Raw genomic sequence first — 16692 nt, forward strand, 5'->3', positions numbered from 1 at the left:
GCATGCGTAGAGATAGATAACATGTTCAGCGGAGTTCTTACTTTGCATTCGCTGCAAGCATAGATTATAATTTCAAATTACCTTCACAAAACAGGCGCAAAACACTGCACATAATATATCCCTCGTTTCGAAAACGAATCGCGATGGACCAGCGCACGTGTAATTGTGCTATCCTCCAAAGCCCTGTTAATATCGATTGCAGCCTAACATTAACAACCCTGATTTTGCTCTCCTAAATGACATCAAATCAAGAATGTTAGCCTCTTTAGCATCAAAAACGCAATAGACAACGATCGTCTCGCGCCGTCTTGCACTCGCCTGTCAAGGACCGGAGCACTCAAGACAGCGCGACCGGATTACGACAGAATTATGACACTGAACGCTGATACGCCGACTCACCGTTTGGCTTGCGCTCTTTCGAGGTACAGATATCCGTGATGGTTCCCGCCGCCATAAAGACGGCGATAGCTGCCAGGACCGCCCTGCGATAAGGACATTCAAAGATATAAGGGGAGCGGGTAAGCGGCCGTGCCGCAAGGTACGAAATGAATTTGAAAGCTTACTGAATTGGACAAACGTCATGATCTTATGTGCTGAAATACACCACACCCTTTGGTATCTGGGCCAGTCCGTTAATATTCTTGTTCCTGAAGGCGTAAAGTTCGCTATCTGCATGATAAGCTTTTCTAATTCCTTGCGCGCCTCAATGGCAGCCGAACATCCAATGACATTGAATCATTGCGATAGCGTCATAATGAACTCCTTTGAACCTTCTAGCCAACATAGGCCGTTTTCTTCCCAAGCTTTATCCTACTGATGTCGAGGTAAGTCGGAGAAGTCGATAAATGTTAGATCTTTATGTAGCAAAAGGCTCTTGTGATTCTCAGCAACATAGGTGTGAGAACATGTTCAGTCCCTATGGCGCGGCCGTTTTCGCCATCTTAACTACACCTGCTGCTAGTCAAGGCCATTCCCGCACCTCCAATATTAACCCTGACACGTGTCAGTTGCGAGAATCGACCGCCGACTCCAGGTTAAGGCCTCCCCCCCCCCTCCATTATTAACCCTGCTATGTCCCAGTTACGGGAATAGACCCTACAAACCCACATCACGACAACTTGTAATTATGCTGCCACCCCCCTTCATGTCTGTCTCATCTTGATATATATTCCCTTACCATTAACGAATATCAATTATCTTGGCTCGCATTACATGCCCTCTCAACCCAATCCCCAAATCTAGGTTGCGGCTGAATATCATTATCTCGCGTCTGTTCCCTGACCCAAACTAAGTTTATTCGCTCAATTGACAAACTTTTACATATCTTTCCGTACCCTACTTTTCTGTGTTGTCCTCAGTACAAGCAAACCTGATTTCATTAGAATGCAGTTTTGGCCTTCACCGAAAACATTGCAGCTGCTGTTGGTTATTGTGCGAAAGCAGTCATAAGCTCAGCATCACCGACCAAGAATTTCTTCTCATCCTGTTTGTGCGTTCGCTCTCATTGGCTAAGCTGCTTTGCTATATCGCAACCACGTGGTCTCGCACGGGTTATTCTAATTCTTACCCGGACCCGCTTGTGATAGAACTCTATGCAGTCTGCGATGCTATGGAGGCCATAAATAAAATGGATTCCATAACAGAAGCCTACATCTATACACTCCTTAGTCGTCATAAAACAACTGAAGAAAGTGACAAAGACGCTATGTATAACCCAGGAAATCCACGCACTCAATAAAAAAAACAAAGATACGGATCCAGATACATTGCAGATGGCGGATCCAGATGGCGGAATTTTATTTCTAAATTGCAATAGTCTATGGTATCTAAAGTAATCAAAGTATGATACTGACCCTACTGTGTTTGACTCATTGGAGAGGACAAGGCCCAAAATATTGGAACCCCGTGTGGACTTGTTGATTACTTGAGACAGGTTGAAGTCTAAAGTGAAGTTAACGAATTCAACGGAAGAACGACAAGTTGTTGGTGAGTCGGGCCAGTTGATCAACGGGTAGATGAAATCACCGAGGAGATATATGCTATCAGCATTCGACAGTTGGATCGCCATGGGAATACTAGAGTGAAGGTCTTCCCCGAAAATACTGCTACTATCGGATGGATGGTATAACCCCGATAAGAAAATTGCTACAGCAGTTGAAACACTTCGCCCAGATTATTTCTAGGTTTGAGTTATAATCAATTAGAGTGGAGTATCGCCATCGAGTTTTAATCGCCATTTGTTATGGCGATTAAAACACCACCACTATTTTATTTGCTCAGTCATACCTGTATATGATAAATCTATTAGTATCACTTACAAAGATATTGTTGTTTTGTTATATCACCATGTTAGCATAACTCTGTAAGTACGAGAATATCTAAGTCTTCGTTATCAACGACTCAGAGTGATCAGAAACCCACTTCGAATGTTTTTAAAGGAAACTGATATGAAGGGAACTTAGTAAAGGAAACTGATATGATATATGATGGAGCATCCACCGTGCATTCGGGAGCTGCCAGGTTCGATCCCTGGTGCTGCCGGTTACCCACCGGCTATAAAGGGGTACAAGCTTTCCCGGGCCTGGTGCTCGGCTCTTCTGAAGTGGCATGCTGGGAAAAGGGGTCATTGACCATAAGAGGGCCATATAAGGAGCTTTTGCCGCGCGACGCAGACTTATATTGTCCGATGGCGGAACGAATCACTGTCCCATCGGGACAACTATTTGATTGGTCAATCATCTACGAGGAGATAGCACTACTATAAGAAAGAACACGTGCATTTTCAACTCTTACTACTGATTGAGAGACCATTCTATGAGAATTTAAAGCTTATAATTGCTTTTTTTTTTGCGTAGCTTTAGCGCCCCTAAAGGTATTCATCAACCAATCCTTTCCACGACACTGCACAGCTACTTGTTATACTCGAACATGACCTTAAATATCTGCATATCAGCCTAAAGAATACCAAATCTCCTAAATTCGATGGAAACTTAATTGTTTATTAATTACTGGAATTTTCAAGTCCTTAAATGTATCTCACTGACACTTATTGAATCCTATGATTTCAACTGCAGAAATGCTAATCAAAATCTTTATTTCGACATCATGATTTTAAAATGGCGCTCGAAACGAGGCAGAAAATTTCCGGCCAAATACAATGTTTGAAAATTGTTTTTCAGAATAATCCAGAAAAACAAACATGCTATGCTGGGTATTCTGAACAAACACGAAGTCCTTTCTGCAGCCAAGTAAGGATTGAAACCATGAGTAAAATTTTCAAGGACTGATGTTACTTTCAATCCAACCAGGACGCGTGCACACAATGTCTCCGTGCGAGTGGTATGTTTTACTGGGGTTTCCAAACATACTTCTACCTTTACTTTGTACGTTATACCTTCAGGCTATTTTCGCTAATATTTTTACTGAAGATACGGCCACTGATTTATACCACTGATGTGTACAATTTCGCATTTCCTGTCCAACATTACGGTCTGCCTTTATGCGTTCACGTATTTGCATTTGTTTATGAATAACGAAAACCGCAGGCCACATTTCGCAGCCTGTCAGGCACTCTCATGCAAGCCCAATAATGCTTGTGCAGGCCCGAAGATGTAGGGATTCCTTGAGTGCAAAACAAACTCATTCTTTGGTTGTTTGGTTGATAGTTTGACTTGTTAAATAAGTAATTGAGTCAGGCTATGTAATAAAAGCCGCTTTGAACGTTTTTTGTATCAGGCACACTGCAGAATTTTCAAAAACAAAAAATGCAGTAGAAGCTGCATGACAACTTACGCGACGGCGATCTGCGAAGTCGTAGGCACCGGTGGGACTCCAGTCGTACAGTATCTCACGTTCACCCCGGCCATATCGCCCATCACTGAAAACAAAAACAGTAAAAACTCTCTATATTTGACTTTAAAAGCACACAGGGAAACCATGAAAAAATTGAGAAGGCTGTATTGCGCTCTTTTGTAGCCGTAAGGTTGCGCTTGAGTGGCTGCAAGTATTACTTCCTTATTGAAAATCATATAGATGACAAGCATCATGACGGAGGTTTATCCCCTGGGACGCCACCAAGAGCAACTGCCAGATATCGCTGATCATATTAGTAAAGACCCAAGTGAAGCTTCCCAGCCATATAAACCCTGAATGTCGGTGGTTTCGGCAAGAACAACTAATATACAAAGCAATTCACGCCTGTTATTATATCATTAAGAGTTGCAGTGAGAGTAGCCGGCGGCCACGTAGTAGGACACGTGTGCATCTACACACCGGGAGGTTGCTTTGACTTATGTTTCGAGATGTTTTTTTTTTAATGACTCATCGCGTCGCCACCACCCCAATCCTAAACTGCTTGGACAAATGCTGCTCTGAAATGGCCGCAGGGCTGAACAGTAAACGCAGCGGCAGCAGTCTGGACTCTGGAAAGAGACGCGCGCTCGGCAATGAGGCCTGTGTGTCACACTACACACACATTGTTCGCTAGCAGTTTACGGCCCTGTTCGGAGACGTCTACTCTTGGGCAGTTCGAAAGTGTAGCACTTTGAAAGCTGCGGACGTAGAGCGCTCATAGAGTATGTGCGAGCCGTCGCGCTGAAATTGGAAGCTTAATATACTTTTTGTCACATCTCCCGTACTGCCAGCAGCAGTGAGATGACGTGTGTATATGTGCGGCGAGAACGGCTGGTGGGTGTGGTGTTTGAGCGCGCCTTCCATATTTTCTCGCTGTTTAAATATTTCTGTCTCTCCACAACTTCTTCACGAGTAAGAGCTTGGAAGAATACCTGGAATATACGCTCTGCTCGCGAATGAAAAAACATTGGGAAACCAGTGTGCCATTGGTTATTTCAAATTTGGAGAGAACTCTACAACTGGCTCCAGTAAGCGCACTCTCGATTGGTCACTAAAAAATTTGCGTAATGCTGGGGGAAGTTATTTAACAATGTATTTTGGCGCCAAGGGTATACATGGACAAGGAACTTACTGAAGAGTCAGAGGAGGGAGTTCGGACCGGCTGCTGACCGTGTTCCGAACAACTAGGAACCGCGACCAGCAGTGCAAGGGAAGTTGGCCAGGCAGAATAGGGTCTCGTTGCGGGCGAACTACGACCTTAGGTTCTCAATCGTTCTATATAGTAATGGCCGTCCCGGTCGTAATAGAAAAAGGTTATAGTCCAAATAAATTGCGTTGTATAGCATTGTCAAGAAATCCTTCGAATTGTGTTATCATTCCGGAAGGTGTCGCCCCCAATGAACAAATTTCCACCGAATTCTGACACTGCCAAACATGAACACTTCGAACTGTTCTCAAAATGGAAGGTTGATCCATGAAGGGTGATCACACCGGCAAAAGCCCTGACAAGAGGGAACTCGAATGCCAAGTGGCCTATAAATTGTTAAGAATAGAGAATTGTCACAGATATCGAGACCTTGATGGTGTGCAAATTCGGATTGTTATTATGCCTATATTATAAATAGCGCGTGCCGTGCACAGAAAGTTTCCCAGGTGTTTTTGCCTCCCTAGCACGGCTGTAACTAAGTCACGTAATGTAGCTGTCTCTGCAATAAACGGAAGATATCGTTCCTCGCACCGCAATGAATACATTAATAAGCTGTTGTTTTTTTCACTCACAGCTAAGTTTAAATGCTCATGCTCATGATCATGCTTCTTAATCGAAATAAAAAGGGACCTACGCACACCAAGCAAGCAATGGTGTAACCACGGGTGCGCACGAAACTAGCATCGATCAGACAAAACGTCTAAATTTCGTTACGCAGGGTCAGGCCAATATATCGTCTCTCAGCACAAGCATTCATTCAACAGAAAATTAATAAAACTTTTATCTATCCAGCACGGTTCCTTCATTCAAAGCGAGAGGAATTCAGTGCGTGAATTTCCTGTGTGCGTGCTTGTTTGCTTACGAATAAAGCATTGGCGTTCTCTTAGGTTTCCCAGACACTCATCTTTTTATTCGTAGTGTAAACGATAGCAGCACATGGAGGCAAAATTTTAATAATACGTATTCTATCCACTGGGGAGGACGACAAGCAGTGAAGAATACAATGGTGATATTTGAGAGAGATTTCGCCGGGAACAATAGGTTGCGCCGAAATTAGTTTTGGGGAAATCCTCGGATCGGTCGTAGATATTCTTGTAACCGCACTCTTGCAATTGTTCTAGACGAGTTCATATATACTTTAATGACGTAATAACCTACACGTATTCAAAATGGTACCGCCTCTATATCGGGTGAATTGCTTCGTCGTGAACCAAAACTGCAGGTTATGGACGGCATATCGGATCATAAGATGGTATGCCTAAACATGCATCTCAACGCCATTACGAATTGCAAGAAAGAAAAGCGTGTATTTCCGAACGTCACACGTGCTGATGACGTTGGTGTTTTGGACACACTAGATAGCTCCTTTTCATATTTCACGTCTTGTTATGAGTCTGATTCATGCAGTGTCAACAGTTTATGGTTAATGTTTAAAAATCTTGCATTGAAATGTGTGAATGAGTATGTGCCACGTAGTTGCAAATTTGTACGCAACACTAATCCCTGGATCAATAAAGAAATTGTACGTCTAAAACGGAAAACGAAAAAGATGAGAAAAAGAATCCGGCAGTGCCCCTCTGCGGCCAATGTTCTACAACTTACCGGCATGCGCCAACAGCTCAAGAGTTCAATAAAAACATCAAAATATAACTACCACAATATAACAATGAAAAACCTTCTTCTTTCATCTCCTGCTAAGTTTTGGCGACATTTTTCATCTATAGAAAAGACCCATTACCCGCTATGTCCATTGCAGATGTAACTGTCACTGACAAATATCAAATAGCGAATTCTTTTAATCAGTTTTTCTGCTCCATATATACAGATGACGATGGCAAGATACCGCAGTTCGCAGTCAATGACACGAACCCTCCGATAGGTAATATATGTATATCTGACGAAGGCGTTCTATCGCTCTTACTTGATATTGATGTTAAGAAGTCGCACGGAATTGATGGGATACCCAATGCCTTTCTTTTTAGGTATACAGAATGGTGCGCTAAGTATCTATCGCTCATATTTAGGAAACCTCTGTCACAAGCAGCACTTCTTAACGATTGGAACTATGCTAAAATCACACCGATGCCCAAATCAGAAAACAAATCGCTTCTTTCGTCTTACAGACCAATTTCACTTTTGTGCACATGCGGAAAAATTATGGAACATATCATCTTTAAACACATATCCACTTATCTTGAAAACACAATTACATAGATCCTCGGCAGCACGGTTTCCGCAGGGGGCTGTCAACGGTCACACAACTACTTGAGGCAGTACATGATTTTGCGGCAGCTATAGATAGACAGAGCCAAATAGATATTATGTTTTTAGATTTTGAGAAAGCGTTTGACTGCGTTTCCCACCAAAAGCTGTTATTAAAACTGCAACCAATACTTAGAAATGACACATTGCTTTCCTGGATAGCGGCGTATCTTTCGTGTCGATTGAAGGTGCGTGTTCCAGTTATGGGCCGGTCCGGTCGGGCGTTCCGCAGGGGTCTGTTCTGGGGCCTCTTTTCTTTTTAGTATTTATTAACGATATCATCAGCAATGTGTCCGTGAAAATAAAACTTTTTGCAGATGATTGAATTATTTACAATGAAATTAAACATCCGAATGACCAGTCTGAGTTAAATTTATCCCTAGCTAAAATAGAAAACTGGTGCACTACATGGCAAATGAAAATAAATAAGAAGAAAACAGTAGCAATGACAATCACTCGTAAAAGGAAGCCCCTAACCTTTCCCTACTCCATTAATAGTCACCTCCTAGCATCCGTGGAAAGTTATAAATATTTAGGTGTAATTCTAACCTCTGATCTCAGATGGAATGAACATGTGTGTTACATTGAAAAAAAGGCGATGCAAAAACTTGGTTACTTGCGAAGAACCCTACGCCAGTCTACTCAAGAAATAAAACTTCTAGCTTACAAAACATTTATCAGGCCACTTCCTGAATACGCTTCAGTAGTATGGGATCCCTATACTAAGATGAATATTAACAAACTCGAAAACATCCAAAAAAAATGAGCAAGGTTTGTTTATAGTTCGTACAGTTGGCACACTTCAGAAACCGCTCTAGTGCAAAAAGCTAATTTAGATCCTCTGCAGTTACGTCGCTTTCATGAACGACTGAGGTACATGCATCTTCTCCACTATTCTAAGCTAGGAATAAACCAGAAGCTATATATCGAACCTGTTATTCGGCGCAATACGCGTGCACATCACTCTAAAAAAATGAAAGAGTACACCTGCAAAACCAACGTGTTTAAAAATTCTTTCTTCCCTAGAACAGTCAGCGAGTGGAACGCACTTCCTGCTGATATTGCAGAATGCCCGACCGTCGAGTCTATGTTATCAAAATTGAAAAATTGTTCTTGATATATTCACGTGTAGTGCTTCTTTATTACTGTTGGCGTTTCTAGTACATGTGGTTTGCCGTTGGTTATCTGTTCGGGTATCTTGCTCCATTATTGCTCCTACCATTTCTTTGCGCATGTGGTTTCAATGTCTGCTTTTAATGTATCTTTTTTTGTGATCAATTTCACTGTAAGAACAGTGTGATGCTGTGTGAGTATTTTAATCCATTTTTTGGTGGCAGGTCGATACCGGGATGATTTTTTTATTTCTTAGGTTTTTCCTCTTGTTAAGCTGGTTTTTCTTTTCTGCTGTGTATTTTAACAATGCATGTAATCCCACTCCTGCCTAAGGCCTTCTGTGAAGGCTGGCAGTATTTCTGAAATAAATAAATAAATAAATAAATAAATAAATAAATAAATAAATAAATAAATAAATAAATAAATAAATAATGATGGTGTTAATTTAAAACCTCAATTCGGTCTTTGCAACAGGCGTTTAGATACCTGCTCGCTCTTCATGCGGCAGAACAAGCTGCCACCGCCCGTTAGTCCTGAAATCATTTTTCCGGTGTCTACGCCGCATTTTGACTGAAATATCAGAGATATTTCTCGACACTCGATTCAGGTAAACCCCGTCAATTCTTTGTAGCCTTACCGCCGCTGAGACTGTGGATACCTAAGGAGGTCTTTCCAGGCATTGACGGTGAACTATCTTGATACTGGCGAATTGTTAACTTCTCCTCTAGCACTAGCGTGTATGCAAACGGCGTTAGCTGCGTTTTTACGCAAACGCATTTAATTGGACGCAAAGAGAAACAGCAACGATCTGCCGTTTCTACCGCCTTCACTTTACCGTGCTTAAGAGATCCTGCACCCGCCTTTAATAGCGTACTGTTTACTTATAAGCATTCCCCTGAGCGCAACCATACAGCTAAAAATAAAAACAGTACAGTGTGCTCAGGATATTTGCAGGTGAAGAAAGATTAGTCCATGAGGCGGGTTCGAGCCCTGGAGTACTGTCCGGTTTGTGCAGTCACTCTACCATATTAGCTAAACATGAAGGCTAGCAGAACAGATTGTGAGTGAGATCACTGGGAGTGGGAACGGTGTTTCTCTAATGCGTAGGAGAATTCTTCAATTGGGAGTAGTTAACGGAATATGGTCAACTTTCATTCAACAGTGAAGTGGCTGCAAAGGAAATCTACAGAGCTTTTTGAAACCGATATAGCTCTTATTTCCGGTCACATGGCTGCGCTTGGATAGATAATAAGGAGCTTTTACTCTTTGAATACGCCGCTATCTACTCAACATTTGGCTGAATTTCCTAAATACTGGACCACCATTCCATGTATTCACATTGCTTCTGACGACCACTAACCAACGAGCATGCTCCTTCTACTTGCCCAGCCTTGCATTCTACTGCTAACCCGTAACGCTGTTTAGTTCAATAAAGTAGGAAGATTAAACGAACGTGCGCGGCCGACGGCTTCCAGCTCCTCTTCGCTGCAGTCAGAGACGACGCAAATCCCCCAGCGAAAGCCCGGAACCCGGGGGTCATTCAGGTACTTTACCAAGTTGTGGGCCTGCAGAGAGCACGGTGTCGAGGTCAGCAAGTGAATGATGCATGATTAACACAGAAAATGCGCTGTGGTGGAAAGTCCAGGATCTGGCATTTAAGAACAAGGAGTGAGAGGCACATTCATTACGACAACCTTCTTCCACAAGCCTTTCTTATTGAGAACTTAAAAAGAGGCGAAAGCTTAGCTTTGCTATTCTGGCGCGCACAGTAATATATAATTTTGAAATGGTTATTAACTTCAAAACCCGGAGCCCAAAGTCTCAAGGAGAGCCGCTCATTCTGAGCACGGAGCAAAGGGCAAAAATTGCGCATCATGTAATATCCGTGCCAAATTTCGATTGCACAGTTCGAACTGAACATATATACATCGACTAAGTAACCAGCCGCTGGTAAAATCGGGCAATGCCTTCTGTACACAGAATGCCAGAAGGCACCTGTCTTATTTCCATACCTAATAATTATGTAACTTTCTGAGCAAGAGTTATGTAGCGTATTTTTTTTTTAATTTTGATAGCTTCATAAGTTAGCTCTAAGTTATCCTTAAAAAAGAAAAGTTTCGAGTGGTGACATAAGCATGTGTTAGAAGTATTTTTTGTCTGAACGTTGCCTCACAATGGTGTGCCGGAATCATAGGCGCACATGCTAAATCCGTTTTTATGACATACACATGTCAGCACGTCGTGAGAACTTGTACTGCTCTTGCGAGCAGCACATAATGAGGTTTATTGTGGGCTGCGATAATGGGAACCAACAACAAAGTGGCATATTCCCGGAAGGCGCAACCTTTGAAGCTAACCACTTGAGCTTGCAGAGGTCTCTTAGCAAAATTAAGCAATACTTCGAAACCTGTAGTGATATGATTCACCTTTGGATGAGTCATGAAAAGCGCTGGCTTCAGCAGATCGATTAGTGAGGTGTCGTTCTCGGCGCGGAGGTAGAAACTGCAGTACTGAGCCCTGACCAGCTCGTCTCCTGATTCGTCTTTGACCACGGTGTCTAGGCATTCGTCGAAAGAGCCCAGCTCGCTCACAGAGCCCAAGAAGAGGCTACCAGGCACCTTGGCAGTAGAATCCAGCACTGCATCAAACAAGAGAAAGCCTGTTATCCAAAAATTGGAAACTGCGAAGGCAACGGAAAAAGGAGAAATATGGGCGACACTGTGCATTCTGAACCGATTCCTTTTTACCATAACTAGCTGAAGGATCTGGCTAGTGGGCAAGCTTGATGTTCCGCAGTCTAAAAAAAGATTAACGCTTACATACACTAAACCCTTTATTAGCCGCTCGCAGAAATTGGTGCAATAACTGATGCAGCGAACGCAGCTTGCGACCCGGTGAACCGTGTTCACAAGATTTTAAGGGCTTCACGGTTTATTTTCGGTTTGTGTTGCGGTATTTTTAGACTGCATGTGGCCAACTTCGTACATTACCGGCTTACCCTTTCACCACGTTCGTTCCTGTATACATTTCTGTGAGTACCTAATAACGTTTTTAGTAAAAGTAAGCGCATATTTCTTGTTCCGTATCTTCTTGTTGCGCTACACAGCAACCTTTATTTTACGAGGCACAGATACATAAAAACACACAATGAAATCAACCAAGGTCTCACAAGTTAAGTGACGGAAAAGTGGAAGAATTTTTTCTGGTCATCAAAGAGCAAGTTATTCACATCAAAAAAAAAAACATTTTTCTTTGCCCAACTAAAAAGCGTCGTGCTTCCTCAAAAAGAAATTCACGGGGACACTTTGTTGACCTACAGTACTGAGACGAAAGCTTTTTGTGCGCGACATGATTAATTTCAAGGCACGACCTACTACCCCACTGATGACGTCATCATTAAGTTCAAGGTACTACATACATACTACACTCCTGATGCCGTCAATGTCAAGGCACGATACACTACACCACTGATGACGTAATCATTTATTTCAAGTTATGACATACTACACAACTAGGATGTCATCATTTATTTCAAGGTACGACAAACTACATCACTGACCTCGTCATAATATACTTCCGGGTACGACATACTACACCACTGATGACGTCATCAAACCAAAGTGTTACGGACGGACGAACACGACTGTGGCCGCGAGCGTAAGCCTTTAAAGGATTTCGCCTTAAAATTTCCTTTGCTCGCCTAACGCATTTTTTTCCCGCATACATTCGCACCTTCGTAAAAAAGTGGAATGCGCATATTTACCGCCGTTAATGGCCTGATGTGACAGCTCTCTTACGCGAACCGTACACAGCTCGTTAACCCGAAAAGCCGTCACTGTCGCCATCACTATCACTGCCGCCGTACCCCAAAATGAGAACAATGATGTCGAAATGAACAGTCACTTGAATTCGTATCATATTTGTGATGAAACGGTGCTTTGCTCCCCATTCACTGCTGTGTCATACCATTTCGCTTCTCATTTGGCATCAATCTTGTCGCCAAGCGCGAAGCTAGATTACAACAAAGATTGGAACCGACGACATATGCATGTTTGACAATCGTAAGTGTCCACTGAGAAGTGAGGCATTGCACCTTCCTTTCCCCAGTAACAAACTTAGCAAAAACGTATAAGAATCAAAGAGCTGTGTGAGAGGCGCTGAGGCAGACACTGCCACTGGCTTTCTCCCAAAATCAACTAAAACAAAAAATATAAAAGTATTCGCGAAGCTTAAAGGTTGTCCTGGAGGCGCTTCATGTCTATCATAAGGCAACTTTTGAGTGCCCTGCTCATTTATGACTCCCATTTCACGGTTCTCCTCGCGAACCCTCATTTACATAGAATGTCGTCCACTCTTAGAATAAACAGTCGAATGTGCTATCGGCGCCTTCAAATCGGCACTGAGTCCAGCCAGGCCACACTGGGAGTAAGATGATGCTGACGCAGAGAGATTCGAAGACGGCGCTCCGCCTGGTCGGCAGCTTACCTTCAATGCGCATCAGGCCCCTACGTATTAGACCTCTGAGGAAACTAACGCTCATACTCAATATAGCGCGGATGACCCTCTATATGCAGTTCCTTACTCCCATATCGTTAAAATATTACTTTTCCCCTGTATTCAGCCACGCATATTATTTAGTTACGATCATATGCTAAAATTCAGCAAATAGATTGAAAACTGTATTTTGACCTCCCACTACAAATGTGTCTTGGTCGCCAATGGGCAGCGTCTCTAACTTGGGATGCACGGGTCTCAAGGGCTGCTTTTCTCTCTCGGCCTCTTAAATTAACACGAAGTTAATTTGCGGCTCCTGCCGATTCAGCCATGTCATGTGTTTCGTGACGTCACACAACCCGACGACCAATCAGTTCATGAAAAACGTCACTGGCCACCTGCCGGACCATCGCCTGACCATGATTATCCACCCTTAATGCCGACAACTTTGACGTCAGTTTTTCTTGACAAAAGGGCCTTAACGCTTGCACGGGCTAATAACCGTGGGCTTATTGCGCCTAAATCTTTTTTATGTTCCTGTTTTTAGCTGTTTTATTTTCAGTAATGAACACGTGAAAATATGTTTTCTTAATATAACACACTTAAGGTATTATAACCCTTAACTCAACAAAGGAGATACATTGCTGCTTACATACTGACATTCGGTATGCTAGTCCTACTATTTTCTATTTAATGAAAATGTGAAAATATCCACAATTAATATAACACATTAAAATACCCCTCTTTACACTTAACACAGGAGATGTACAGCTGCTTATATACGGCTATTCGGTGCTTTACGGAAGGCGTGTGGGCTCTGGCCAGAGACTTCGACGTTTAACCGTGAAAGCAGTTTTATCGTCTATATGAGTTAATTTTCGGAGCTTGTAAGCAGCCAAACTAATAGTTTTTCGTGAATGGGCGTTAATATCACTTGTCATCAGTTCAATTCCTGAAGTGGAAGAAGGTGGTAACCAAGTTGCTGGTGGCAAGAAACTTATATCATAAAAAAAATCTGCTAACAAACATCTTTTTTGTTGCGAAATGAAACTTGAGTTCTTTACTTTTACCTCATTCAAAGCCTTTACACGCAACCTTTGTTTATCGCTCCATAACATTTAGATGTGTTTCTGTGCATTGCTGAAGTCCGGATCGTCGATAAGCGTTCACGTAAACCTCCCATTACCTATTACTCAACAGGACCCTTCCATATGGTTCCTATGTATGAATGCCCAAAAACTGCCTGAAATAAATATTTGTTTATTCCTAAAATTTGCCTAACTTGTAAGCTCCAAAATATGTAACTAATGCACGGTACTGAAAAGGTATTTAGCTGAACACCAGATCTGCCGAATAAGTAAGCAGTGATCTTATATTAATGCCCACCGCTCATGGACGCCCCCGCTCATTATTTTCCGCCTTCATATTGGTTATGAAGCGAATTAATATCACCAGCTATACAAGCATCACACAGTTTAATAAGAATAAAAACATTCATGCATTACGACTGTGTTTTATCTTTGTCTGCTTGCCTCGGCCCAGTCATTGCGCAGTTTTGTTCCTTACGATGTTCCACCAGCTGGCCTACGACCGCGCTCTTTTAAATGGACAAATTACTTTTGGCATTTAAGGACCGTTTGTGTTTCTGCACAAAGGCGACAGTTGGCTCGGAATCGCTTTCTCAGTAAGCTTTATCATTAAAACTCACTAAGCTGGCGCCGGGAAACATACGAGTATACTACCAATTTATTAAATCAAAAGAGTACAATTCGTGACATGGCGCTGGCAAGCCACCACATCATTTCAATCGCCGTCACTGTTTACTGACTGCATACTCGGTTTCGTCTTTTAGCAATTTCAACCGCTCACCGGTGAAATTGGCAATCAACACAGACTGCGTATCATATATGATGCTGATAACACTCCATTTTATCACCGTTACCTAAGGGCGATCTCTAGGAAAGGAAATAAGAATTCAAATCAAATACCATGCCCTTATCTACTGCAACTATTTTCAAAACGGTTTTGCATTAATTTTAGGCCCCTAAACCAAACCCACTTATTATCTGCCTTCATCGGTGATTTGCGACCTGCTGATGAGTTTACACGCAATTCTAGCAGTGGCACTTAAATTTAATACTTTAATTGGCTCAACAATTGCTGCTCAAGAAATATGCGGCATTTAATACACTTGAAATAGCTATTTACTACACTTAACATTGCAGATTAGGCTCAGCCCAATACTCAACCTTTTTGTATTACGTTACGGCTTAGCCTCACTGAAATGTTTTATTGCTCCATAATGCTAATTCTAGGTACCTGGATTCGCTGCTGCATTTTCCTTACCACTGAAAGCGTTTTGTACCCAGGAGCGTGATTCAAAATGCCGTGATGCGATTTTGCGCTTCAACAATATGGACACTTGAAAAGGCTCAAAAAGGCCCTTACTGCGCATAGCCCACGCATCCAGGTTGGAGAGTCCTCGCATCATCTTGAGCAGGCCCAGAGAGCATTCAGTGGATACTGGGGCCTGGAGTAATTTCTTCGTGACCGATGGCGGCAGGTGCTGCGAAAGGCCTCGGGCGAAGTTTCGAATCCTCGTGGCCAAATTCTCAGACGTTGATGCTGCATCCGTGGTTGAGTTCGGGATGCACCTGGCCACTGACGGTGTTCCATCGTAGACCAACGACGCTTCCAACGGAACTGCCAGGCAGCAAGAGGAGGCCACGAAGAGGATCCAAGCTGATTTCTGCATTTGCGCTGCTAGAAGCCGCCACTCTTTGGTCTGTGCTTATTTTGCTTCGCTGAGCCCCCGATTAAGGCGAAATTAGTGAATGTACACTAAACACGTTTTCTATCAGAAATATTCTTGCACTTAAATTGCACACATTGCCACTGCTTGGGACTACGCGTTGCTGGCCACGACACGCCGCTTCGATTTCGTTGTCTAGTCCGTCGGGACACGTGCCGAATGCAAGGCGGGCTCGTTGTTTGGCTCGAACAGTGACCCGCAGACTTTCCCTTTACCTCCCAGTCTGATACCTCAGCACAGCACGCTGATTTCTGTCTGTTATTATGCATGTGGCTACGCTCCGTGCGATGCCGTGTTACCTGTTCTTCCTATCGTAGGCAGTAAGCTAGTCTTTCATATCCTTAACTAAAAAAAAGGACCAGGATGATGATTGCAGGGTTGGGACCGCATAGCCGTGGCCGTGCTTATCGGTGCCGGAATTTTAGTAATATTTTTTATTACTATTATTTTTCATTAGTAATATTACTGAGCACGAAGTAGAGAAATGGGACAGTAATGGGTTGATGGGCATACCAGACAACGGGAAATGAACACACATGTCGCAGTGTCTAATCATAAGGGAGTAAAACTGGCGCACATTACAATTATGTAAGCGTAAATTTTAAATATGACGCAACTGTAAAATATTGCAGAATACATTTGCGAATTATTGAAAGGAACAGTCCAATTTTCAGGGGCCCCTAGAAGTCTCTATTTATTATTCCACTTCCTGCATGGCTCGCATAAGCTTCATATAGAAATCAATTGGAGGAAAGTTTTCAATATAACAAGAAACTAGAAGATCCAGAAAGAAGATTTAAGAGTGTCGATTATGTCGACTGTTGTGAAATTTTACATACTGTGAAACATTCACGCTCATAAACAACTTCCCGTCGGAAATTGCGCTTACCCAAACTTTCTTGGAATAGATTTTCAGGTATCAAGTTTGATCCCACTCAAAAGACGTGTACGT

The 16692-nt window shown here is 42.7% G+C and overlaps 1 protein-coding gene across 1 annotated transcript in view; it reads right to left on the reverse strand.

Moving 5' to 3' along the window:
• LOC146192284 (nose resistant to fluoxetine protein 6-like) overlaps nucleotides 1-15683 on the reverse strand; it is a 98115-nt gene extending 82432 nt beyond the window's left edge. Inside the window, exons 1-5 of the mRNA XM_084600449.1 lie at nucleotides 15377-15683; nucleotides 10861-11072; nucleotides 9888-9999; nucleotides 3793-3877; nucleotides 400-482 (exon numbers count right to left, since the gene is read on the reverse strand). Of these exons, the coding sequence (XP_084456575.1) occupies nucleotides 400-482; nucleotides 3793-3877; nucleotides 9888-9999; nucleotides 10861-11072; nucleotides 15377-15683 (799 nt within the window). The remainder of the gene's footprint in view (nucleotides 1-399; nucleotides 483-3792; nucleotides 3878-9887; nucleotides 10000-10860; nucleotides 11073-15376) is intronic.
• Nucleotides 15684-16692: the final 1009 nt, after the last annotated feature.

The sequence above is a fragment of the Amblyomma maculatum genome, chromosome 4, assembly GCF_055883805.1.
Source record: "Amblyomma maculatum isolate TAMU_Amacu chromosome 4, ASM5588380v1, whole genome shotgun sequence".
Classification (NCBI taxonomy): Eukaryota; Metazoa; Arthropoda; class Arachnida; order Ixodida; family Ixodidae; genus Amblyomma; species Amblyomma maculatum.